This window comes from Hemicordylus capensis, chromosome 3, assembly GCF_027244095.1.
Source record: "Hemicordylus capensis ecotype Gifberg chromosome 3, rHemCap1.1.pri, whole genome shotgun sequence".
In the NCBI taxonomy this organism is placed as follows: domain Eukaryota; kingdom Metazoa; phylum Chordata; class Lepidosauria; order Squamata; family Cordylidae; genus Hemicordylus; species Hemicordylus capensis.
Genome location: NC_069659.1, coordinates 66867171 through 66891873, shown reverse-complemented (window position 1 = coordinate 66891873; position 24703 = coordinate 66867171). Strand labels below are relative to the sequence as shown.

The 24703-nt window shown below is 44.0% G+C and overlaps 1 protein-coding gene across 4 annotated transcripts in view; it reads right to left on the bottom strand.

Annotated features, from left to right (window-relative positions):
• The window catches only part of LOC128350762 (T-lymphocyte activation antigen CD80-like), a 107971-nt gene that overhangs the window by 80690 nt on the left and 2578 nt on the right, over positions 1-24703 (bottom strand). For 2 of the 4 annotated variants that reach the window (XM_053309424.1, XM_053309426.1), the window contains exons 1-3: positions 4795-4833; positions 4586-4717; positions 3149-3256 (exon numbers count right to left, since the gene is read on the bottom strand). In XM_053309424.1, the coding sequence (XP_053165399.1) occupies positions 3149-3242 (94 nt within the window). In that variant the 5' untranslated portion in view covers positions 3243-3256; positions 4586-4717; positions 4795-4833. Of the gene's footprint in view, positions 1-3148; positions 3257-4585; positions 4718-4794; positions 4834-24703 lie in introns of those variants that run through there. The other 2 variants (XM_053309427.1, XM_053309425.1) reach the window with 2 other exon arrangements.

Sequence of the window (24703 nt, the reverse complement as noted above, 5' to 3'; positions counted from 1 at the left end):
TGTGGAGGGGAGGAGGAGTGGGGGAAGACACTGAGGGATGACACGAGGGACCCGGCTGAGCGCGAACCAACAAGCGGATGTGGGAGGGGGCGCAAGAGCGCGCGTGCGTGCACGTACAGCGGCTTCCAAGCTTGGGAAGCTACGCGCGACGGGGGGGCGGTTGTGAGGCGGTGCTTCCTTTCCAGTGAGTCAGTGACGAAGTGCGTGTGTGAGGGCAGGGACGGACGGTGCTTCGTGCTTGGCCACGCTGCGCACAAGGGCAGGCAGGGAAAGGGAGGAAGTGGGCTAGCTGTGCTACCGCGCTATCTACTATGAGCGCGCCTGGGCACATGATCCGCCGCCGCAAGCCACCGCCGCGCGATGGGGGGAGTTGTGGCACTTTTTGGCGCCCCCCACGTGACCAAACGAGGTGGCGCCTGGGGCACGTGCCCCCCCTGCCCCCCCTATAGTTACGCCCCTGGTCCAGCTTTACCTCCTTCACTCTCCTTTGGTAGTGAATAGTAGTTTGCAAGCATTGTGAGATTCATTAGTTAATCCTTTTTGGTATAAACTTGGTGTCTGGCATTCTCTAAGCAAGGTTGGTTTTTATTATTTCTTATCTTTATATTGAAAATTATAATTTTATATCCCTAGTCTAAAATGGAGTTTTATATATTTGTACTATTGAGTCCTTAGAGGTTTTTTTGCCAGGTTATTCATAAGGAGAATGAAACCAGTAAATTATTGCCACTGAAGAAAATCAAGTATTAGTTGAAACATGCTTGGCATTGGCAAATTGATTTTATATTCTCCTCTTCGGTTACCATTAGACTGGTGAACATACTGGGACTTTTTGAGATCATCCATTCCCATCAATTGTTACATCTTTATCTCTTCAAGGGATTGACTTTACTACCATCTAATGTGCAGCTAGTTATTCTACAAAGACTTCACTGAACTGTCATGTATACCTTCTCATATGCATTATAATATTTTCATGTTTTTTAGATGTATAATTATACCTATAATGTAATTTATAGTATCATTTATCTTTTATACTTACTACAACCTTAGGATTAAATACATTAACATTTTTATTTAGGAGTCTCTTGTGTCTGTTCATATTATCATTTAATCCTATATTTCAAGGTTTATCTTGTTTTCTTGTCTCTACCTGCTTGGAAGGTACGATGACATTTATTTATTTATTTATTTATTTATTTATTTATTTATTTATTTAAACTTCTATACCGCCCTTCCAAAAGGCTCAGGGTGGTTTACATTAAAACACCATTAAAATAAGTTAATAATTAAACAAGAATTATAAAGCATAAAACAATGATTAACAATTAAAAACATCATAAAACAACAATTAAGTAATCAGAACAATTTAAAAACAAGTTTTAAAAAGCTGAGAAAGCCTGGTTGAAGAGATGTGTTTTCAGGTGTTTTCTGAAAATTGCCAGAGATGGGGAGGATCGTATCTCAGCAGGGAGCGCATTCCACAACCTCGGGGCAGCAGCTGAGAAGGCCCGTCTCTGTGTAGCCACCAAACGAGTTGGTGGCAACTGGAGACGGACCTCCTCAAGTGACCTCAGCGGCCGGTGGGGCTCATAGTGAAGAAGATGCTCTCTTAAATACCCAGGGCCTAAGCCGTTTAGGGCTTTATAAGTTATAACTAGCACTTTGTATTTTGCCCGGAAACCAGTGTAACTCCATCAACAAAGGAGTAATGTGGTCTCTCCGAGATGACCCAGAGACCAACCTGGCTGCCGCGTTCTGAACCAATTGAAGTTTCCAGACTACGTACAAAGGCAGCCCTACGTAGAGTGCATTACAGAAGTCCAGTCTGGAGGTTACCAACAAATGTACCACTGTTTTTGTGGTACATTAGAAACATTTAGTTAGATTTCAGACTATAGAACTAGTTTATTAGTCCCTCCTGCATTTTTTTCATGTTTAGTAAAAGACAGAAATGCGGCTGATTGGCATAAATATCAAATTATATATAAAAGCTATGAAACTAGAGGTTCACGTGGCTGCTCTAGGGGAGTATTGTAAATCTCGAGAATCCCCAGGGGCCTCAGAATCCTCAAAGAACCAGGGATGTTTCCTCTGGACAAAGAATTCAAAACTAAATGGTATGCTATTCTAAACAAATGTTCAATAATGATTCTTTTAATTAAAATATCTCAAACAGAGATCAAACGTATCAAAACAGAAATAATGTTAAATAATACTTAAGGAAAATTTTGGGCAAAAGGGAATTTAATGAAAAATCACAATCAGATAAAGATTTGCAATTAGGATATAAGGAATTGAAGGATGGTAAATTATGTAAATGTCAAAGAGATATTAGGGATTATGAGGAAAATAAAGTATACTAGTTGGCCCGGCTGCAGAGCATCTGCACCTCTAGTTCTCCATCGTTCTCAGCCCCTCATTATCCCCCTCCCCCTCCCCCTCCTCTTCCCTCTTCCCCCCTCCAATGTTTTTTTCTCTCTGGCCGGCTGTCTAGCCAGCCGCTTTCTCTCTCCCCTGCCACTGCCACTTTCTCTCTTTCCCCCCACCACCGCTTTCTCTCCCCGCCTGCCCACCTGTTTGCTGGCCTCTCCATTGGCCTTATGTTCCCCGCCACCATCGCTTTCCTCTCCCCCTCCCCTCTCATGAGAGCTGCCACACATGGGATTAGTGATGGGTACGTCTAAGAGAATTATATAGAGAGAAGATTCCTGGTGTGGGGTTAGTACAAGACACCCAAAATCAGAGTACAAATCAGTATCTTTTGGTCTGATTTCAGACAACAGCAGAGATTAAGAACTACTAAATACAACTGAGGGATATACACAATCTTAATTACCTCGTAAGACAGATGATGACTCACACAGACCTTTTTTAGGACACTCCTGCTTCAGACAGTATAAAAAGATAATATTTATACTTACTACAACCTTTAAGATTAAATACAATAACATTTTGACAAAAGAAGGATTCAAACCAAACACTTCCTGATTGTGTGGTTTATCTATGCAGGTTTACCTGCAAATAAGACTCACTGCACTCAATACATAGGATTACAATGCCAGCCACTCTTCCATATCCTCTCTTACTGAGAATGATTAAGTCAATAAATGATCTTGTATTATTACAAACTAAGTGTTGGACTTACCTGAACTACTACTAGGTTGAAACACAAAGAAGCCAAGCCAGAAGACTGTCTTTAGAATGGAGAACATAATTTCTATCTTCTGTGTGCACATCATTTCCTCAAGACTACCTTGATGGAAGCAATGAAACAACAAGAAGTTACAGAAAGCAAAAGTAGGATTGCTGTGAAATTAGCTAAATGTACAGACAACGTGGCCACAATCTCACATTTCTAAGGTTCCTTTCAGTACCCATATGAAGCTCGCAACACGAGTACTTTTACCTGCTTGTTTATGAATTTTAATCTAAAGGTAGTAGACAACAAGTAGAATACATAGTAAGATGAACATATGATGCCTCTTTGTATTGAATCAGACCAGAGATGTAGCAAGGTTGCCCTGGCACAAAAAGTGGGCCCTTTCCTCAAGTGAATACACAATATTATTTCCAGCATATTGTCCTGGAAGGACAATAATCAATGGATCAACTATTGATTGAAAGGGAAGTATAAAATAGGGTTTCCAGGGCCAGTACTAAATACAGGAATCTTCAACATTCTTCATCAATTGTTTAGATAAGAGTGAAAAACATACAATCCCATTCACAGATGATACAGACGAGGAGGAGTGCAGAAGACAGCCAAAAGTAGTGGCAGCTCTTCCCTGAGGCAAGGTGAGGCAGTCACCTCTGGCAGCAGATTATTGGGGAATCAGTATGGTGGCAAGATGCCCTTCTGACTCTTGCTTTTTAAAAAGGAGGGAGCATGAGGAAGAGGAGGGTGCACACAAGAGGGGCAGCATTTGGCAACTTGCCTCAAACACACAGATGCCTTGAGCCACCGCTGCCCATAAGGAGAATAAAGGGGTTCAAATAAAAATCACATGAAGAAAATGTGAAAGAAAGTTCAATTAAAAGAAAAAATGGAGGGGACATGTTATGTAGCAGGGTGTCTCTGAAAAATGAAGAACAAAAAATTACTGTACTGAATGAGGATGAAACATAACACAGATTTGATTTACTAAATATTGGTGGTGGAAGGGGGACCTCAAAGAACTGGAGTCTTATGGCAAGTAGTTGCTCCACAATATCTGTGGGGCGCCATTCCAAGTTTACAGCTCCCCAATGTTCTTAATAGTGCTGGTAAATGAAAAAAATAAAGGAAAAGCAGGCTAAATACCACTGAGATACAAGGTTCCTCTTTCAGTATCCCATTGAGCTCTACGCAATGTATGTCCCCTGACCTGGCTGCTCCATCCTACTTTTGGTCACAGCAGCCTCCTCTTAAGACTAAAGGCAGGAACAAATCTTCAAGAAAATTAAGTTAAATGGATCTTAATACCCCATATATGTGATAGGAAACAAGCTATCCACCCAAATTGCAGAGAGAGAGAGAGAGGGAGAGAGAGTAATGAAGAAAAGGAAACAAGAAATATGCAAAGATCCTTTACAGTCAACTTACCGTAAGCAGACACCAAAGAACAATGACTTGTATTCCAAACTGGTGACTCTTCCCTCAGCAAGCAGTATGAATACTAATCCTCATCTGGCCCCGTTCCACACACAACAAAGCTCGCAGCAGTTAAGAGTTAACCTGTGAGGGTACAGAAAGATGAACATGACTTTAAAGCAAGCCAAACGTCACCACCCCCACAACTTCCCTTTTCCGACCTCTTAACACTTGCATTCCTTTTCCCAGCATGACACTTTTCATATCACTATAGAAACAGAGAGGCAGAATAGGTTGATAATATCTGGTAGAACACCAATATGTGTTCAAGATCCTCAAGAAAATGCTTTGGGATAAAAAATAGTGTCATTGCACTTGGAAATCTTATGTTTAACATATTTAATCCCTTAAAGAAAAACAGAGAATAAGCCTGATCCAGAAAGTAGCTGAGATAATATAAAAGATCAGGAGTAACTGTAATATAGTACTAGATTAATAATATGTATATACAAAAATATAAATGGATATTTTATTACTAAAAGCCAACAATACTTAATAGGTAGGAATAGTTAAAAGTTAACAAGGACTTCTTATATACTACAACCTTTTAACTAAGTCCTTGTTAACTTTTAACTATTCCTGTTAAGTATTGTTGACTCTTAGTATTAAAATATCAATTAATATTTTTGTACATACATATTATTTATCTAGTACTATATTACAGTTACTTTTGATCTTTTATATTATCTAACATATTTAATCACCACTTCTTTCTTTCAGCATTATGTCATCAGGCTGGGCAAGGTAATTGAGAGGGTGGTGGCCTCACAGCTCCAGACAGTCTTGGATGAAACTGATTATCTTGACCCATTTCAAACTGGCTTTTGGGCTGGCTATGGGCTGGAGACTGTTTTGGTCGGCCTGATGGATGATCTCCAATTGGCGATTGACAGAGGAAGTGTGACTCTGTTGGTCCTTTTGGATCTCTCGGAGGCTTTCGATACTATCAACCATAGTTTCCTTCTGAAGCGTCTGAGGGGGTTGGGAGTTGGAGGCATGGCTTTGCTGTGGTTCCGCTCCTAACTCTCGGGCAGGTTCCAGATGGTGTCCCTTGGAGACTGCTGTTCTTCAAAATCTGAACTTTTGTATGGTGTTCTCCAGGGCTCCATATTGTCTCCAATGTTGTTTAATATCTACATGAAACCGCTGGGAGAGATCATCAGGAGATTTGGTGCAGGGTGTTACCAGTATGCTGATGACACCCAAATCTATTTCTCCATGTCAGCATCATCGGGAGAGGGCATAAACTCCCTAAATGCCTGCCTGGAGTCGGTGATGGGCTGGATGAGGGATAACAAGCTGAGACTGAATGCAGCTAAGATGGAGGTACTCATTGTCCGGGGTCGGAACTCGAGAGATGATTTTGATCTGCCTGTTCTGGATGGGGTCACACTTCCCCAGAAGGAACAGGTACGCAGTCTAGGGGTGCTTCTGGATCCGAGCCTCTCTCTGGTGTCCCAGGTTGAAGCAGTGGCCAGAAGTGCCTTCTATCAGCTTCGGCTGATACGCCAGCTGCCTCCGTTTCTTGAGGTGAATGATCTTAAAACAGTGGTACATCTGCTGGTAACCTCCAGACTGGATTACTGTAATGCGCTCTATGTGGGGCTGCCCTTGTACGTAGTCCTGAAACTACAGCTGGTCCAGAATGTGGCAGCCAGGCTGGTCTCTGGGTCATCTCGGAGAGACCATATAACTCCTGTATTGAAGGAGCTACACTGGCTGCCGATATGTTTCCAGGCAAAATACAAGGTGTTGGTTATAACCTATAAAGCCCTAAACAGTTGGGGCCCTGGGTATTTAAGGGAACGCCTTCTTCTGCATGAACCCCACCGCCCACTGAGATCTGCTGGAGAGGTCCGTCTGCAGCTGCCACCGGCTCGTCTGGTGGCCACTCAGGGACGGGCCTTCTCCACTGCTGCCCCGAGGCTTTGGAATGCGCTCCCTAGTAAAATAAGAGCCTCCCCATCTCTGACAGCTTTTTAAAAGTCTTTTAAAACACATTTCTTCATCCAGGCCTTTAATTAATGTTTTAATGGTTTTAATGCTGTTTTAAAGTATTGTTTTGAAATTTTTAAATTGTAATGTGTGTGTCCCGTCCTCCCCCCGCCCCATTTTTGTTTTAACAAATGTTTTACTTTGGTTTTATTCTGTTGTAAACCACCCAGAGACATAAGTTTTGGGCAGTATTAAAGTGTGTTAACAAACAAACAAATAAATAAGGTAAATGATGTTGAATATGAACTTCCCCATCCATAAGTCACCACCTATGCAAATTGTTTGTGGAAAGGCTGATCTATTATTTCAGGTCACTGCATCAGGACTAATCCAAGTCCCCTCCCTGATGTCTGAGGCAGTATTGCTAGCTATTTAACACCCCCCCACACACACACAGCCTTTCTGCTTGTGTGCAGAAGCGTGCCCCTCTTCCCTCTTGCTTTTCTCTGTTCTCCAGCTCTCCTCACCACCTTGATGTTTGGGCACTGCAAGATATTCCCCTCAGGGGATGAAGCTGCTCTGGGAAGAGCAGAAGGTTTCAAGTTCCCTCCCTGGCTTCTCCAAGATAGGACTATATGTGTGTGTGTGTGTGTGTGTGTGTGTGTGTGTGTGTACACACACACACTTATTTATTTATTTATTTATTTATTTATTTATTTATTTATTTATTTATTTATTTATTTATTTTAATGGGACAAGATTTTTTTTATTGAACCAACAAACTACCAAAGCATACAGTACATTGCCAAAGCACAATTATATGATGTACAAACAACCACTTTGTATATATCTACAACGATTTACACACAAGGATTTGGAAACCAACAGGGTTATAAAGTATATGCAGGCAGTACTGTAACTCGGGGATGGGGGATTACAAGGCACATCAGGTAATCGGGGGGTTACGTCCAACGTCCATTTCCATAATTTGTCCCATTGCTGTTTAGAAGAGATACACTTGTCTTTTTGCATATAACCATATAACCATACAAACTTTTCCAGAAGGGATTTACTGTCTCGTCCACGTGAACCTCTTGGTCACGTCTTCCTTCCTTATTCCTATGTAGGAGCATTGCATAAATGACATACAGGTCTCCAAGATAGGACTGAGAGAGATTCCTGCCTGCAACCTTGGAGAAGCCGCTGCCAGTCTGTGAAGACAATACTGAGCTAGATAGACCAATGGTCTGACTCAGTATATGGCAGTTTCCTATGTTCCTATGTTCACCATTCTTCCCTACCCGCCATCCCACCCTGTCTCTTCTTCCCCCTCCAACAGCACAGATAGCAAGCCATTCTTCCCTCACCCTGCTCCGCATAGCATCCCTTTCCTTCTCTCTCTCCTCTCCTCTCCTCATCTTAGCCACAGTGGCATGCCAGTCTCTGTCTCTATCCTCCTTGCTCTCTTCAGGCTTTTGAAAAGGCAGAGGAGGGGAAGGGAGCAGAACAAAGTGGAGTCCTCTGGCTTCAGGGGTGGCAGTGGAAGAGGGCAAGCTAGCCCACTGCCATGTAAAGTTTGGGGGAAGTTGTGGGCCAGCTAAGGCAGCTGGTGTCAATCATTTGCCTCCACCAGTCAGCTGCCTGAAGTGGCCACCTCATTAACAGGTCAACCATGCATTCCATTAAAATAGTTTGTTGATTTTTTTTTTTTGCAGGCTTCTTCTCAAGCAATTAAATAATTCACAGAATGAAAATTATAATAATTACACAAGATAAAAACAATTAAACAGTTTAAAATTAATTTTAATTAAAAGCCTGAGAAAACAGATATGTCATAAGGGTCTTTTAAAAAGCAATCAGAGATGGAGAAGCTCTTATTTTCACAGGGAGTGCATTCCAAAGCCCTGGGGCAGCCACAGAGAAGGCCTGGCCCTGAATTGCCACCAGACAAGCCAGGAGCAAACATAACAGGACCTCCCCAGATTATCTTAATAGGCAGCAGGGTTCATGACAAAGAAGGCAGTCTCTTAAATACGGTGGACAAGAACTGTGTATTTTGCTCAGAAATGTATCGGCAGCCAGTACAGTTCTTTCAGAATTGGTAACATATGGTCCCCTAGGGTTGTCTCAGAGACCAACCTGTCTGCCGCATTCTGTGCCAGCTGTAGTCTCAGAACTATGTACAAGGGCAGCCCCACGTAGAGTGCATTACAGTAGTCAAGCCTGGAGGTCACTAGTATATGTACTGCTGTTTTAAAGTCATTTACCTTCAGAAATGGGCATAGTTGATGTATCAGCTGAAGCTGATAAAAAGTGTTCCTGGCCACTGCTTCAACCTGAGAAACCAGAGTGAGTTTTGGATCCAGGAGCACTCCCAGGCTATGTACCTTATCTTTCACAGGGAGTGTAACACCATCGAGAACAGGCAGATCTAAACCATGTCTCCATCTCCACATCTAAACCGAGTAGGGATGTGCATGGCTCTGAACTGGTCCGGTTTAGCACGGGGGGGGGTTGTACCTTTAAGGGTGGGGGGTAGTACTTACACCCCCCCCGCCGCCGCTCTTCCCCCTCCGGCGCTGTGGTTTTTTGTAAAGTTTCTGGGGCGGCAGCGTTCCTCCCTGCCGCCCCTGCCCCTGTCGTTAGCCTGCCAGAGCCTAAGTAAGTAACACGCATGCGCCCGTTCCGGTGTGCGTGCGCACCCGCCGCCGCCGTGCGTGCGCTCCGCATACGTCACACGTCGAGTCCCCACAGTCAGTAAGTAATCAACTCCTGGCGACCACAGAGCCCTTCGATAGAATACAGGAGGGGTTTACCATTGCCATCTCCCGTGCAGTATGAGGTGATGCCTTTCAGCATCTTCCTATATCACTGCTGCCTGATATAAGTGTTTTCCATTGTCTGGGAAACATACCAGCAGGGATTCGGAATGGCAACCTCTGGTTTGCAAGTCAAGTTATTTCCCTGCTGTGCCATTAGGTGGCTCCCACAGTCAGTACCTCCATCTTATTTGGATTCAACTTCAGTTTGTTATCCCTCATCCAGTCTATTACCGCCTCCAGAAAGGCATTTAGGGAAGTTATGCCATTTCCTATGAAGCTGATAGAGAGAAATCGATTTGGAGAAGCCGCATATCATCAGCAGCATATTGATAACACCTGCACCAAATTTCCTGATGATCTCTCCCAGCAGTTTCATGTAGACATTAAAGAGCATTGGAGACAGTATGAAGCCCTGTGGAATTCCATACAGTAACTCTTGCTTTGTAGAGCAACAGTTTCCAAGTGAAATCAACTGAAATCTACCTGAGAGGTAGGAACAGACCACTAGAGAACAGTGCCACCCAATCCCACCTCCCTCAAGCAACCCAGAAGGATACCATAGTTGATGGTATCAAAAGCCACCATGAGATGCAAAAGGATCAGCAGAGTCACACTCTCTCTGTCCATAAGCTTTTGGAGATCATCCATTAGGCCGGCCAAGCAGTCTCAATCTCACATTGCCTGTGTGTTCTCTGCAGAGTGTATGCTTAAAAGTTATTTTTCAGAGCCTCAGCCACATTGGTGGGGTTAACTTCTGAATTTTTGTTGAGAGTTCTCATACTAGTTTTTGTGGCGGTCTGGTACTTTTTTTGTGGTTTGTTGTGGTCAGGTGGTTTTGTTTCAACTGTGTTTAGTTCTCTTCTCAGTCCTAGTATCCACAAACCTGTTTCTACTAAGTTCAGATCCATTATCTTTCCAATCTGGGAATGAGGGACAGGGTGTGGAGTGAACCCACAGGTAGACAGTACCGAAGCCTTATGTATTGGGGTCTGGTACAACTGTCCCTCCCATTTCTTGCCCGTTTTGAAAAATTGACAGGAAAGGCCTTGTCTGACTTGAAAAACTGAAGGATTGATTGGTGTCCCTTAGCTTCTTTTAGTTACTTTGTTTTTACAGGATCTGGAAGTGATCTGTTGTCAGTCATGAGAAATAGTTACAGGTAAGCAACCTGTTATTCTTTGTTTCTGGATGCCTGATTTGTGTTTACAGTCAGACATGGCATGCATGTTATATTAATTATAGAGCAGCTCAGATTGTAATGGCACTCACTCCCACCCCCTGATGAGGAGAATGTGTGTCACTTCCATGGGTATCCACAGGACCTTCCCTGGGGTGGGGTGGGGAGGGGCAGGGACAAAGACTGCAAGGAATTTTTTTTTTTTTGGAGGGGCAAAGGCTTGGGCCCTATGCCCTGCACTGTGCCTTGGCTCCCCCTTGCTCACTCGTTCCTTGTGCCAGAGCTTCAGCTGCCACCACTAGTTCCCAGGGCTGAGGTGAGGCAAACAGCATGTCCTCCATCCCTCCCTCCTCCTGCAGAAAGCGTGCACGGTCGGCCCCCTGAAGAGAGAGTGCGCCCCATTGCCTATCTGCACACCTGGCTCACTGGCTGGCATGTGTGCACTGAGACACTGCCACTGCTGCCTGTCCCACTGGGGCTCCCCCCTGCAGATGGGTCAGATGCCTGGATTCTCAACCCATTAGGGACAAATGCCCCCAGTCCCCTCCCCCATGGCCACTTCCCCTCAATCTGGCACATTGTTCTACCCTCACAGAGTGGGGGAGGGAGACATCTGAACTGCCATAATTGATCAGCCTAAAACAGTGATGCTACATGGGGTAATGTGGCAGGGCGGACGTGGCAAGAAGTAGCTGTTAGGGCTGCCGCTGCTGCCTTCTCAGAATGAATGAAACCCACACTCACTACCATGGTAAGGTGGCTGCTAGTTGCTGGCTGGGTCCAGTCCTCCCCAGAGGGGTACAGCAGGTGTCAGAAGTACATTCCCTTGTGTCACTGGATTCCCAGCAGCTAAGGCACCCAAGGTTCCCTTAAGCTGATGCTGGCTGTTTGCAGTTCTTGAGAAAATACTCCTTGAGGGAGGACACTTCAGTCTTTCTCTCTCTGCACTACCCCTGCCCCCACTCCTAGACAGGGCTGCCCATAGGATAAATAATGGCCTGGCCAAGGAATGCCCCTGGTGCCCCCTCTCCCCCCAGTTAGTTTATCAGTGGCTTTCCCCCCTCCCTAGCTCAGTGCAGATAGTACACGCAACAAGTGCAGCTTGGTGCCCCCTTCAGGCAGATGCTCTGGATGACTGCTCAACTCCCAGAATTCCCTGGAAAAGTGGTTTATGCAGTGTCACTTTTAAAAAATGTCTGAAGAGGGGCTTCTCTCTCTCTCTCTGTTCTAGAGTGGAGGAGGAACTGGGCTAGGAATTCATGTTCAAAATGCTGCTGTTCTAACACTGCTTCTGATTGGCTCCAACAAATCTCACAGGATCTGGACAGTTCCAGAAACCTCAATACAGGGAAAGGAGTTTGCATTAACATCACTAAGCATGATCTACGATTTGCACTACTACGGTAGAGAGCGGACTGTGGGCCCAGTAAAGTATACCTGTTCTGCCCCATCTTATTCTATCTACATATCTATCTAACATAAATGTAAACAGAGTGGTTTACATCACTCACATAGGGGCAATGGAGTGATGGGGACAAATGCCCCTCAGCCACAGGGTTTAGGGGATCTGCCAAGGTACCCCTTCCCCTCACCATGCTTCCTACCCACTCCCTGCTGTGGAGGTCATGTGTGCTGCCATGTGCCAGCCACTCTCCTCCCCACTGTGTCTTCACAAGGACACAAGGTGTGTAGCCAGCACTGGGAAGGAATGCATGGCAGCTCTCTTGCCCTCTCTAGCCAGTGAAGTAAGCGCTTCATGGGCTGGAGAGGATGAGGGGACCACCACTCATTCCTTCCCAGTGCCGGCCACACATCCCATGCACTGTTCCTCTATCAGGGATTTCCAGATCTTGTTCACTACAACTCCCAGCACTCCCAGCTGCAATGGCCTTTGGCTGGGAATTATGGGAGTTGTAGTCAACAACATCTGGGAATCCCTGTTAGAGGGAATGCTGACCCCATATCAGTGTGATGATACAGGAGACACAGGCATGGTGAGCGCAATAGCTCTCACCATGTTGGGGGAACATGGCAGAGGCCTGTCCCTGGACTGCTACCCAGCTTGCTATGTCCCTAGTTCACATAACAAAACACTTAAAAACCACTAAAATGATTACATTCAAGACATCCCAGGCCAAACATCTTGGCTGTTCATTCTGGGGCCTCATTCAAAGGCATATGGTAACATTTGAGTTTCAGATGTGTGTTTAGCATGGAACAAGAAACTGGAGTGACTTTGGCTGCTTGAAAAGGGGTTTGATGGTTGTCTGGCCTTACTTCAATGGGATGGCTGATTTGGGGGGTCCCAGTGGGTGCCTGGCTTTCCCCAAATAAATAGGTTGACATAGATATCCAAATTGGTAGCTGGCCTTGCCCAAGAATTGGGGTGATATATGGGATTCAGATAGATGTCTGGCCTAGACCAAAGAATGGGGTGAGTTCAGAGGTTCAAATGGAACCCCTGCTAACTGAGCAAAGAGGCACCTTTTAAAAGTGGTGATTCTCTTTAATTAGCAGAGGGAGAGCAACTGGCCCTATCCAACCCCAGCACAGCATCCCCCCAGTGGCTCTTGCTGCCCGCCCCCCCCGCGTCTGAGGTGAGACACGCCCGGCTAGCCATGCCCTCGCATCTGATGTCAGATGTGGGGTGTGTGGTCTCCCTTCCAAATGGGGCCACGTGGCCCCATTTGGAAAGATTGGCCTGCACTGCTTTGAGCTACTCTACTTTCCTTGCCTTAAGGGCAAGGAGAGCCATTTGGCCATGCTGCCACTGCAGTGCGGGCTGATCTCTCTCTTAAAAGAGGCCACGTGGCCCCATTTGGAAGGCAGATCCATCGGCCCTGCTGTGTTGGCAGCGGAACCAGGACCGGCTCTCCCTGCCTTTAAGGCAGGGAGAGTTGCTCCGTCCACACTGCCAATGCAGTGTGGGTCGATTTCAGCTCCAAAATAATGCCCCTACATCTGATGTCACACATGGGGGGCGTGTCTGGGGCCATGCTCATGGCCCCTGATTGGAAAGAGCCCGGGTTCTTTGAATCCGTTCGCCCAATGGTGGTCTGGCCCTGGTTGCTGGTGTCTTTATGTTGCTTTTTTAGACTGTGAGCCCTTTGGGGACAGGCAGTCATTTAATTAATTAACTTCTGTATGTAAACTGCTTTGGGAACTTTGGTTGAAAAGCAGTATATAAATACTTGTCATATTTGTAAGTATGGCCTCAGCCAAATTGGGGGGAGAGGGCATGTTGAATGGATATTTACTCTTGGGCAATGGACAGGGTTAACTTTCAGAATTCAGTTGAGCCTTGGCCTAAGTAGGGGGTATAATGGTCAAAGGTGGGGTGGGGAATACAAAATCCATCCTCTAGCTGTGAGGAGTCGCAGGTAGGCTGACACCATCCACTTTTTAATATGAGCAGATTCACCCTTCCAAGGGGATATTCTGGGAGAGTAAAGTGGAAAATCACTCCCTACAAGAAAGCCTTAAGCAGTCTTAGGCCTTCAGGGGCATGTGATTAGGGCAGGTCCCAATAAGGAGTTACACTCTACAACAACAACAAGGATTTATTAATAATTGGATGATAAGGAAAACTACAGAGGCATCAACAATCGCTGCTTCCATTCAAGTAAAACCCTTCCCAAAAAACTACAAGAACCACGCAGTCAGACCCAAGCACTTAAACAGGAATATAAATTCCCTGACGTGCCTAGCTAAATGGGTCACTATCCTTCCTACTTAGCGCTAGGTAAGGAACTTCCAGTTGATTTCCAGCCCAAGGCTGTTAGTCTCTCTTTCTTTACAGTAGTTGCTGATTAGACGTCACACTGAGACCTCCAGGGAAGAAATGAACTCTAACACACTCCTCCCCTACTTCTCTATAGGCAGTTGTCTAGTAAACCCTGTCCCTCACTCTGGATTGGGCCACAGGGATTTGATTCTCAGGAGCTTTCTTCCTTATTTGGAGAGGCCTACTCTCCAAACAGTTACTCTGATTGAGGCCTAGTCCTCCCTCAAGCCTGACTTACACCACCATAAAGCGGTAGGGTTTAGATTGCATTTTGGCATAGCCAAAGCACTGAGGTATCTTTTGGGGTTGGGATAGGTTCCTGGCATCAGTCATATTAAGTAATATAAGTAAAGATAAAGTGTGCCGTTTAGTCAGTGTCGAATCCTGGAGACCACAGAGCCCTGTGGTTGTCTTTGGTAGAATACAGGAGAGGTTTATCATTGCCATCTCCCGCCCAGTATGAGATGATGCCTTTCAGCATCTTCCTATATCACTGCTGCCAAATATAGCTGTCCCTCATAGTTTGGGAAACGGAGCAGCAGGGATTTGAACTGGCAACCTCTGGCTTGCTAGTCAAGCCATTTCCCCGCTGTGCCATTCGATGGCTAGAAGTAATACAGGAGATGGCAATGGTAAACCCCTCCTGTATTCTACCAAAGACAACCACAGGGCTCTGTGGTCGCCAGGAGTTAACTCCGATTCGATGACACATTTTACCTTTAAGTAATATAAGTAGTAACATATATATTCAAAGGTTCACCAAAAAAAACCCTGCAAGGTAACAAAGCATTGTTTCAACTCATGTTGCTTCTACCACTAATCCTAGAAGCGGCAGCATTCCTCACCTCACTAGGCTTTTCTCCTCAGGTTTGTGTTCTAGAACAAGGGAAAGGCTGGACATTTCTGCCACTTGGAAGGCCTGAACAGCATGGAGCTACTTAAGCTGCAATACTATGCACACTTGCCTGCCTGTAAGCCTCATCAAACAAAGTGGGATTTATTTCTCAATAAACATACATAGGATTTCAATGCCCAAGAGTGTTGATAGAGGACCGGGTCTCACGATCTGCTTTGTTGCAGTGAGTAGGAAGAGCGAGCTAAGCCCACTCTCCCCGCTTACGAGCAGGGAGGGAGCCCTGGGCGACTGGATCAGCCGCCCACACGATTGCTGGCTCCGAGACGGAGCTGGCGAGGACTGGGGGCCGATTGGCCCCTGCAAGCTTCAGCATGCCCTGCGCGAGCGCGCAGGGCATGTTGGCAAGACCCCCGGAGCCGGGAGTCAGCTTTTCACCTCCCCTCCGGGGGTCTCCTCATGAGTAGGTGCAGCGCGAAGCCGTGCCACAACTACTCACGATTATTAAAACCAGGTTTGTGGAGCGCTTGCTCCGTAAACCTGGTTTTAAGGCAGGGGTTCTTGAATGGGTTACCCGCTCTAGAACCACCGGGCTCAGCTGCGAGCCTGGTGGGTCTTACGATCAGCAAAAATCAGGCTATACTCTCCTAGCCCGATTTTTGCAGATCGTCAGAATAGCCCCAGAGTCTATAGCAGTTATTCTCAAACTTGGGTCCTCAGGTGTTATTGGACTTCAACTCCCATAATCCCCAACCAAAGGCCACTGAGGCTGGGGATTATGGGAGTTGAAGTCCAATAACACCTGAGGACCCAAGTTTGAGAATCCCTGGTCTATAGGTTGCTGCTACAGGGTAGAAGTATTAAAGCCCTATTAGAATGATAGGAACATAGGAAGCTGCTTTATATCGTCACTATTGGTCCATCTAGCTCAGTATTGTCTACAACAGGGGTTCAGAAGTTGCTGAACAACAACTCCCATCATCTCCTGCTACAATTTACTATGGCTTTACCCCTTTTAGAGAACTCACAGGGAAAACCAATGGACTTCTATGTAAACTATTTTCTTGCAAATAATACTATATTTGTTACCTCATGTTGCTAAATTTTGTGCTATTGCACACGAGATTCGTCAGGTAATGGTGAAGGCTCCCCCTATCAGTTAGATAAGGATTTGGAGAGGAGAGCTGGTCTTGTTGGAGCAAGCATGACTTGACCCCTTAGCTAAGCAGGGTCTGCCATGGTTGCATATGAATGGGAGACTTGATGTGTGAGCACTGTAAGATATTTCCCTTAGGGGATGGAGCCGCTCTGGGAAGAGCAGAAGGTTCCAAGTTTCCTCCCTGGCTTCTCCAATATAGGACTGAGAGAGATTCCTGCCTGCAACCTTGGAGAAGCCACTGCCAGTCTGTTTCGAGACAATACTGAGAGAGATGGACCAATGGTCTAAGTATATAAAAACACAAGAACAGCCCTGCTGGGTCAGGCCCAAGCCCATTTAGTCCAGTTCAGTGGCCCACCAGATGCCGCTGAAAGCCTACAGGCAGGAGCTGGGGGCAGGAGCTGAGTCCAGGTATACAGCCCTCTCTCCCGCTGTTACCCCTCTGCAACTGGTACTCAGTGGCATCCTGCCTTTGAGGCTGGAGGTGGCCAATAGTCCTTCAACTAGTAACTGTTGATAGAACTCTCCTCCATGAACCTATCCAAACCCCTTTTAAAGCCATCCAGGTTTTGGGCTGTCATCACATCTTGTGGCAGAAAATTTCACAAGTTGATTATGCGTTGTGTGAAAAATACCTCCATTTGCTGGTCCTAAATTTCCCAGCAATCAATTTCATGTGATGATCCCTGGTTCTAGTGTTATATGAGAGGGAGAAGACTTCCTCTCTATCTATTTTCTCCACACAATGCATGATCCTATAGACCTCTATCATGCCTCCCCGCAGTCGTTTTTTCTAAACTAAATAGTCCTAGGTGTTGTAGCCTTGCCTCATAAGAAAGGTGCTCTAGACCCCTGATTATCTTGGTTGCCCTTTTCTGCACCTTTTCCAGTTCTACAATGTCCTTTTTTAGATGTGGTGACCAGAATTGTACGTAATAGTCCAGGTGTGGCTGCACCATAGTTTTGTATAAGGGCATTATAATATTAGCAATTTTATTTTCAATCCCCTACCTAATGATCCCTAGCATGGAATTGGCCTTTTTCACAGCTGCCATACATTGAGTTGACACTTTCAACGAACTGTCCACCATGACCCCAAGATCTTTCTCCTGGTCAGTCACCAGCAGCTCAGATCCCATCAACGTATACTTGATGTTGGGTTTTTTCGTCCCAATGTGTGCATCACTTTACACTTACCAGCATTGAACCAAATTTGCCATTTTGTTGCCCACTCACCCAGTTTGGAGAGATACTTTTGGATCTCCTGACAATCTGTTTCGGATTTCACTACCCAAAAGAGTTTGGTATCATCTGCAAATTTGGCCACCTTGCTGCTTATCCCTACTTCTAGATCATTTATGAATAAATTAAAAAGCACCGGTCCCCTTGGAATGTTTTAAAGAAGATTGGAAACCATTTTTGTTGTATCTAAAGAATTACTTTCCTACTATGGACTTGACAGCAGGGTTTGAAATGTAGTATAAATCGCAGGTTGGTTAGATTAATTATGTTTGTAAGGGTTTGAACTTATGTTTCGAATTATTATCATAGCAAGGGTAAATTTTATAGTTGTTGATTCACGAAGAAATGTGAGCGGGATGTGTGTATTTTTATGTGTGTATTTATGTGTGTATTTTTAATTAATGATAATATTGTTATTGTTAAAATCAATAAAAATTGAATTTGCAAAAAAAAACACCAAAAAAAAACCACCGATCCTAGTACAGATCCCTGGGGGACCCCACTTCTTACTTCCCTCCATTGTGAAAACTCTCCATTTATACCTACCCTCTGTTTCTTGTTCTTCAACCAGTTAGCAATCCACACATGTACTTGTCCCTTTTTCCCATGACTGCTAAGTTTCCTCAGGAGTCTTTGATGAGGAACTTTGTTGAAAGCTTTTTGGAAGTCCAGGTATACAATGTCAACTGGATCACCTTGATCCACAAACTTGTTGACACTCTCAAAGAACTCCAAAAGGTTTGTGAGGCAAGATTTACCTTTGCGGAAGCCATGCTGGTTCTCTCCCAGCAGGGTCTGTTGTTCTATATGCTTTATAGTTTTATCCTTGGGGATGTTTTCCATCAATTTGCCTGGAATGGATGTTAAGCTAAACTGCCTGTAATTTCCTGGATCGCCCCTGGATCCCTTTTTGAAAATCGGTGTTACATTTGCTACTTTCCAGGCCTCCGGTACAGAACCTGATTGCAAGTATAAGTTGTATATTTTAGCAAGGAGGTTGGCAATTTCACATTTGAGTTGAGAACTCTTGGATGGATGCCATCCGGCCCCGGCGATTTGCCATCCGGCCGCGGATGGCAAATTCCCATGTATTTCCCATGAATTCTCAGTTCCCATGTATTCCTGATCTGGGGTAAACATCTTCTATCTAAATGTAACTGTGATATGTGACAGACTGTACCAATTGCACTGAATGTTAATTTTGTACTATAATACTGAAATCTGGCCAAGTACTGTAATAAAGATATTCATTCATTTACTGTGGCTGGGGATTTTGTGAGTTGTAGTTCAGCAACATCTGGGGGACCACAGGGTTGGGAACCCTTGGTCTACAACTGCTGGCAGCAGCACTCCAGGGTTTCAGGCAGGGGTCTTTCCCAGCCCTATCTATAGATGCCAGGGAGTGAACCTGGGACCTTCTGCATGCTCTCAGACCATGCTCTGGGAATTTTTAGTGGGACCCGTTAAAAATTCACAGTACTCAGATGCTTTTCTGTGAGCCAGTGAGATACATTGGATCATTGGGGAATGATCCAGCATATCACACTGAGGACACCCAGTAGAACTAGGGAGACCCAGGTTCAGATTCCAGCTCAGACATATAGATTGTTGGATGTCTTTTGGCTAGTCACTATCTCTTAGAGTTACTCACTTTAGAAGATTGCTGTAAAGGTAACATGGAGAGGAGAGAGCTGTTTATCACCCTGATTTCTTTGGAAGAAGGGCAGCATAAAATATAATAATTTCCTCCCTAATAATGTAATGTGTACGTTATCTTTATTAAGAAAAGAGAAGGGTGAAATTTAATGACATTAAATATTTTGCAAAAGAGGAAGCTGCTAAAGCACCAGGCATACTTTAGACATACACACACACCCCAAATTTTGGAAAACAAACTATTCAGAAAAGTACACATTATTCTGGGGAATTCATTCATTTGACCTTCACTTGTGGGAACCTCTGGGAAGTTTTATCACCAGCAAGGTAGTTACTCAGATCTATAGTACATGTATTTTTAAAAAAATTTAAAAAAACCCAAACACCCAGGTTCTGATCTCCATAACATTCTCTTTTCTTTCCTTCCAGCTAACACAAGGGCTCTGGGTTAGTTCCCCCCACATCCCTTGAAAATGTGCCCTGCCTTTTTGCAGTCAAAAAGTTCAGATGGGGGAGATAATTGGACTCTGAAGACTCATGCTTCTCAGAGCCCAATTTCTCCCCCACAATGGCCTTTTGTCGGTGAAAGGAGGTGTGGGCGATGAATTCTTGAAATCCAGGTACCTTCCTCACCTGGACATCCTGTTGGTAAAGAAGTAGTGGTTCAGCTTTATTTTGTCGCCAAGAGGATCAGGTAGGGGGAGCTGAGCTTTGAGTAAAACAACTCTCTGGCACTCATTTCTGTAGGTGGCACCACAGGTGGGTGAGTACCTCCCTCAAAAGTAGCTCAGCCAATTCTTCTACCCATTGCTTGCCTCCTTTGGTAATGTGAAGGAAAGGCACTTTTCATATACTCTGAGGGCTTTTCTTTATTATCATCTAATAATTAGTTGATATAATGGTGACACAATATGCATGAAGGATCTGCTACAATACTTCTCTCCAGACCATTTTTATTGCATAAATTAAAATGTAGAAAGAGGGAATTGCAACAAAGAACAGACATTTCACTGTATATAAGTTCGCTTCAGTGTTCTATATCCCACTGTTTAAAATTTAAGCTCTAGCCCTTGTAGAAGTGGAGTTATGGTGCAAAACATGCAGTCACTATTCTCCTCAAAAAAAATTTTCAAGCCAATTTACATAATATGCAAATTAGACACCCAGATTTGGAAAGCCAGAATATGGCAGCTGAATGCAAAGCAGATGCTCTTCCACTAGGCTATGGCCTCATCCCCTAAGATGGGCCCCCGAGATTGAATTGTATTTCTGTTTTCCAAAGGAAATGTTTCTGCTGCCACTAGGCACCAAAAAATAAAAAAATAAAAAAACACCAAAAAACACCAAGCATGTATCAGTGCCATTTATTTAAGTTTTTGCTTTCTAGATAGCACTCATCACTGCTCCCTCCTTTAGCAAGCACAAACTTTCCCTCAAGTTTTTCAGGACGTAACATCACTTCAATGACAAAAGCAAAGAGCTTGAACATCTGATATCATTTCAGTTCACCATGGGTTGGGATCAATGGGTTGAGCCCTTTTAGCCAGCACGTTTCTGTGGCATTTGAGAATTCAGTCTTCTTAAAAATTCAAGGGTAGAAGGAATAACCTTCAGGCAAAAACAGAACTATATAGGAACACTAAAATGAGAAATACAGGTATCATCTAGCCCAGATTATATAGGCTTAAGTCTCATTTATTTTAATGGAAGACTCACTCAGTTTAAATATCTCCCACTGAAATCCATAGGACTTTAGAAATTCTTCACTGCAGCTGTGTCAATAAGTACTTTCTGAAACAATTGAGTAAAAGGACCTATCTATATCTGTTCCTCTTGTGATATTCACTAGCACTTCCTGATCCTCCAAAATGCAAAGAATTAAATATATACAAAAATGGAGAAGTCTGTATTTCATAATCTGTACCACCAACCCCGCCCCCAAGACATATTGTTATGCAACTATACTTAACAACTGCAGTCACAATAACAATGAAAGCACTTGTGAATGGCATCTTTCAATGAACAAAATAAGTAAATTCAATGCCATGAAAAATGCAAAGTTGCTGTAACAGAAGTGGAAGCTCAAGGGAATTGTGCACAAAAATGCACAATTCACTAAAAATGTAATGCAGTGTTCCTTCCTGAAAAGAATGACAGTGACAAAGAACATCTTCACATGCACTCTCCATGCCAAAAATGCTATGTGATTTGATATGCATGGTATACTCAGTATACATACAAGTGCATGCTCAAGGCACCCATTTTGGTAACACAGTTAAACTAACATGGCACCAGAAAAACAGCCCCACACTTTACCCTCCAGGCCCCCTTTTGACAACTCCAGGTACATTTTTGTTCAGAGAAATCGTGGGTGGTTTTTGGTTTTTTGCTTGATTTACCTCCCTGGCCTGCAGATAGTTAGATTCTTAGTGGGGAAGTATCAGATTTTTCCCTCATTTAAAAAGACCTTAATTATCCCTTCCTGCAAACTATCCATTATACATTTTCAGTAGAGGCTCAGTTAATCAGTACAGATATATTTTGCTGAAGGCCTAGGGATTTATTCTTTCATTTTTAATTTATGTATAACAGGTATGCCTTCTTGCTGCACTATTTGTTTATTTAAACATGCCTTTTCATTCTCTTCTCCAGAAATCTTCATTAACTGGATATGAAACAAAGCCAAAGTGGTGGAGGAGGGACATCCAGGCATGCCGTAAGAGCCCCCATTCGCAGACACAGTTTTCAACAGTCTTAAGATGGAGTACAAAACTTTGAGTAGCCTCAATAGGCTGCAAAGGGGAAATTCAGACTAACATGGCATACATCAAAAAACATTTTGCATGATGCAATTGGAAAGAAATGATTTCCACCAATTCCCCCTTCTTTCTGCAGTCCTTGGTGCCTCCTGAAAATATATTGCTGTGGGTCTTGGAACCCCTGGGCCTAGGGACATATTTTTGGAGTACAATAAGCTGCAGGGGGGAGAAGAGACTAGTAAAAATTACTCCTCCTCTGTTGCATGTGCAAAACGTTTTTCAGTGGGTGCAACTGCAACATCTGCATGTCAGCTCTTGATTTCAGAATGCATCCAAGGCTACTATGACAAATAATGGCTGCTCCCCCCCCTTTTTAATAAAACATAACCGTTATTAATTTCATCTCCAGCACCAATTTAATCAGACGGGCCCCTTGTATACAGCAGAAGGAAAGAGAATGTGGTCACTTTTATATTAGCAAAACTGATGATGATTAATTATATGTGGTGCATTAGAGAACCTAAAGAAACCAAACTGGCAGTACTACCTATTAGTTGGAGAGCATTTAACCTCTCTCCCAAACAAGTGAAGTCCCATCTATCATTTTCCTCCAGTTTCAGTCTCTCTCTTCTGCAGAGCTAAATGTGGTATTCTCCAAAGCATACAAAAATCGTAAATGGCTGTGTTGGTCTGTTACCAAAATATCCAAAAACTACAATCCAATAATATCTCTACTGGGACTAACCAAAAATGGCAAAAGTTAGTTAACTGTCATTTTGGTTAGTCCTAATAAAAATATTACCAGAATATGACTGTAGCTCAGCAGTAGAGCACTTGCTTTGCATGCAGAAGGTCCCAGGTTTAATCTCTGGCATCTCCAGATACAGCTGGGAAAGACCCTGCCTGAAACTCTGAAGAGCTGCTGCCAGTCAGTACAAACAATACTGAGCTAGATGGGCCAGTGGGCTGACTCAGTAGAAGGCCTATATAGCAATGTTATAAACCGCAGACTTTGGGGCTCTTACATGATGCTCATATTTCCCCCCTCCACTTTTTTTGCTTTGTTTAACATCCAGCCTGCTGAAAATACATGAAAGATTCAATAACTTCCTACATGTGACTTGGTGTGGTCCTAATTAAGGTATTGCCAGATTGTGGTGTTTGGATTTTGTCTAATGGATCAAAACAGCAACCTATGGCTTGTTTTGCCTTCCTATTTCCTAGCTCACTAAGTAGCACTCATTCATTATCTTCCTTCAAACCCAAACAAGATCATCAGGGGGCGGGAAGGGGGCCTTGAATTTCCTTCCCTAGTTCGAAGGAGGTAGTCCCATTCATATCTTGGGGGCTGAGCTCAGGGTCTGGGATAGGGTGGGGGTGGGGAAGAGGGTGCAGGCAATTCCCTTCAGCCAGAGTTGCTTATGCTTGCAGGGTGATCCCTACTCAGAAATCCCCTTCTAGGTGCAAATGGGATCAGCACCAGTCTACTTGAAATAATTATCAATTAAAATATGATAGCTGGACCTTTTATAAAATTTAGCTGATTCAGAAATGTCACCTTCAAAGGAAGTCACAACCTTTTGTATCTCTGTCATGGAAAACTTGTCTCATATAGTCTTGGAAACTTCCTGTCCCTTCTAAATGCTAGTGCTCTCTTTGTTCCTTTTTTCCCTTTAGAAAAAGGGCAGGTAAGACTGAGTACATTTTCTGTATGATGTGTGTCTTTCAAACTGGATTCCTTTAACCCTAACCCTTCTAATTGCTGTAAAGTCTTTGTGGCGGGGGAGGGGGCAACCTGTTTCCTTGACAATACATTATTCCTGGCCAGGGATCTTAACAAACATTATTTATGGAATAATATTGATATATTGACCAATTTGCTAGTTTCCTAGATTATCTAGTGCATTGGTTCCTGACTTTGGGTCCCCAGATGTTGTACTACAACTCTGATCATCCCTAGCCACAAAAGAAGAAGACTGCAGATGATGGGAGTTGTAGTCAACAACTAGGGATCCAAGGCTGGGAACCCCTCCTCTAAAGGATAAAAATATTGACCTTCTTTTAAGGGACTGCTATAAGGATAATTGAGAAAAAGGATGTGATGCACTTTGAATCTGCGCAATGCATTTCTCTCATGTTTGGAAAATCCAGGGTGGCATAGGTTGGGGTTCTCAAAGCCAGGGATTCTCAACATTGCGTCCCCAGATGTTATTCGACTTCAGCTCTCATAATTCCCAACCAAAGGCCGCTGGGGCTGGGGATTATGGGAGTTGAAATCCAATAACATCTGGGGACCCAACATTGAGAACCCCTGCTCAAAGCAACCTGGTAACTGTGGTCAGCTGTACTTGCTACCAGTTACAACTGATCAAACAGCTGCAGCCCTTCTTGGAAATTTATGCCCTATTCATACATGACATTGTACAAGAGTACAGATGTCTGTACATGTCTTTGTGTGAATAACTGTACACGTGTTTACTTTAAAAGTGAACCTGTATATAAAAGTAAAGGTAAAGTGTGCCATCAAGTTGATTTCAACTCCTGGCACCCAGAGAGCCCTGTGCTTGTCTTTGGTAGAATACAGGAGGGGTTTAACATTGCTTCCTCCCATGCAGTATGAAGTGATGCCTTTCAGCATCTTCCTGTATTGTTGCTGCCCGACATAGAGCGTGGATTTGAACCA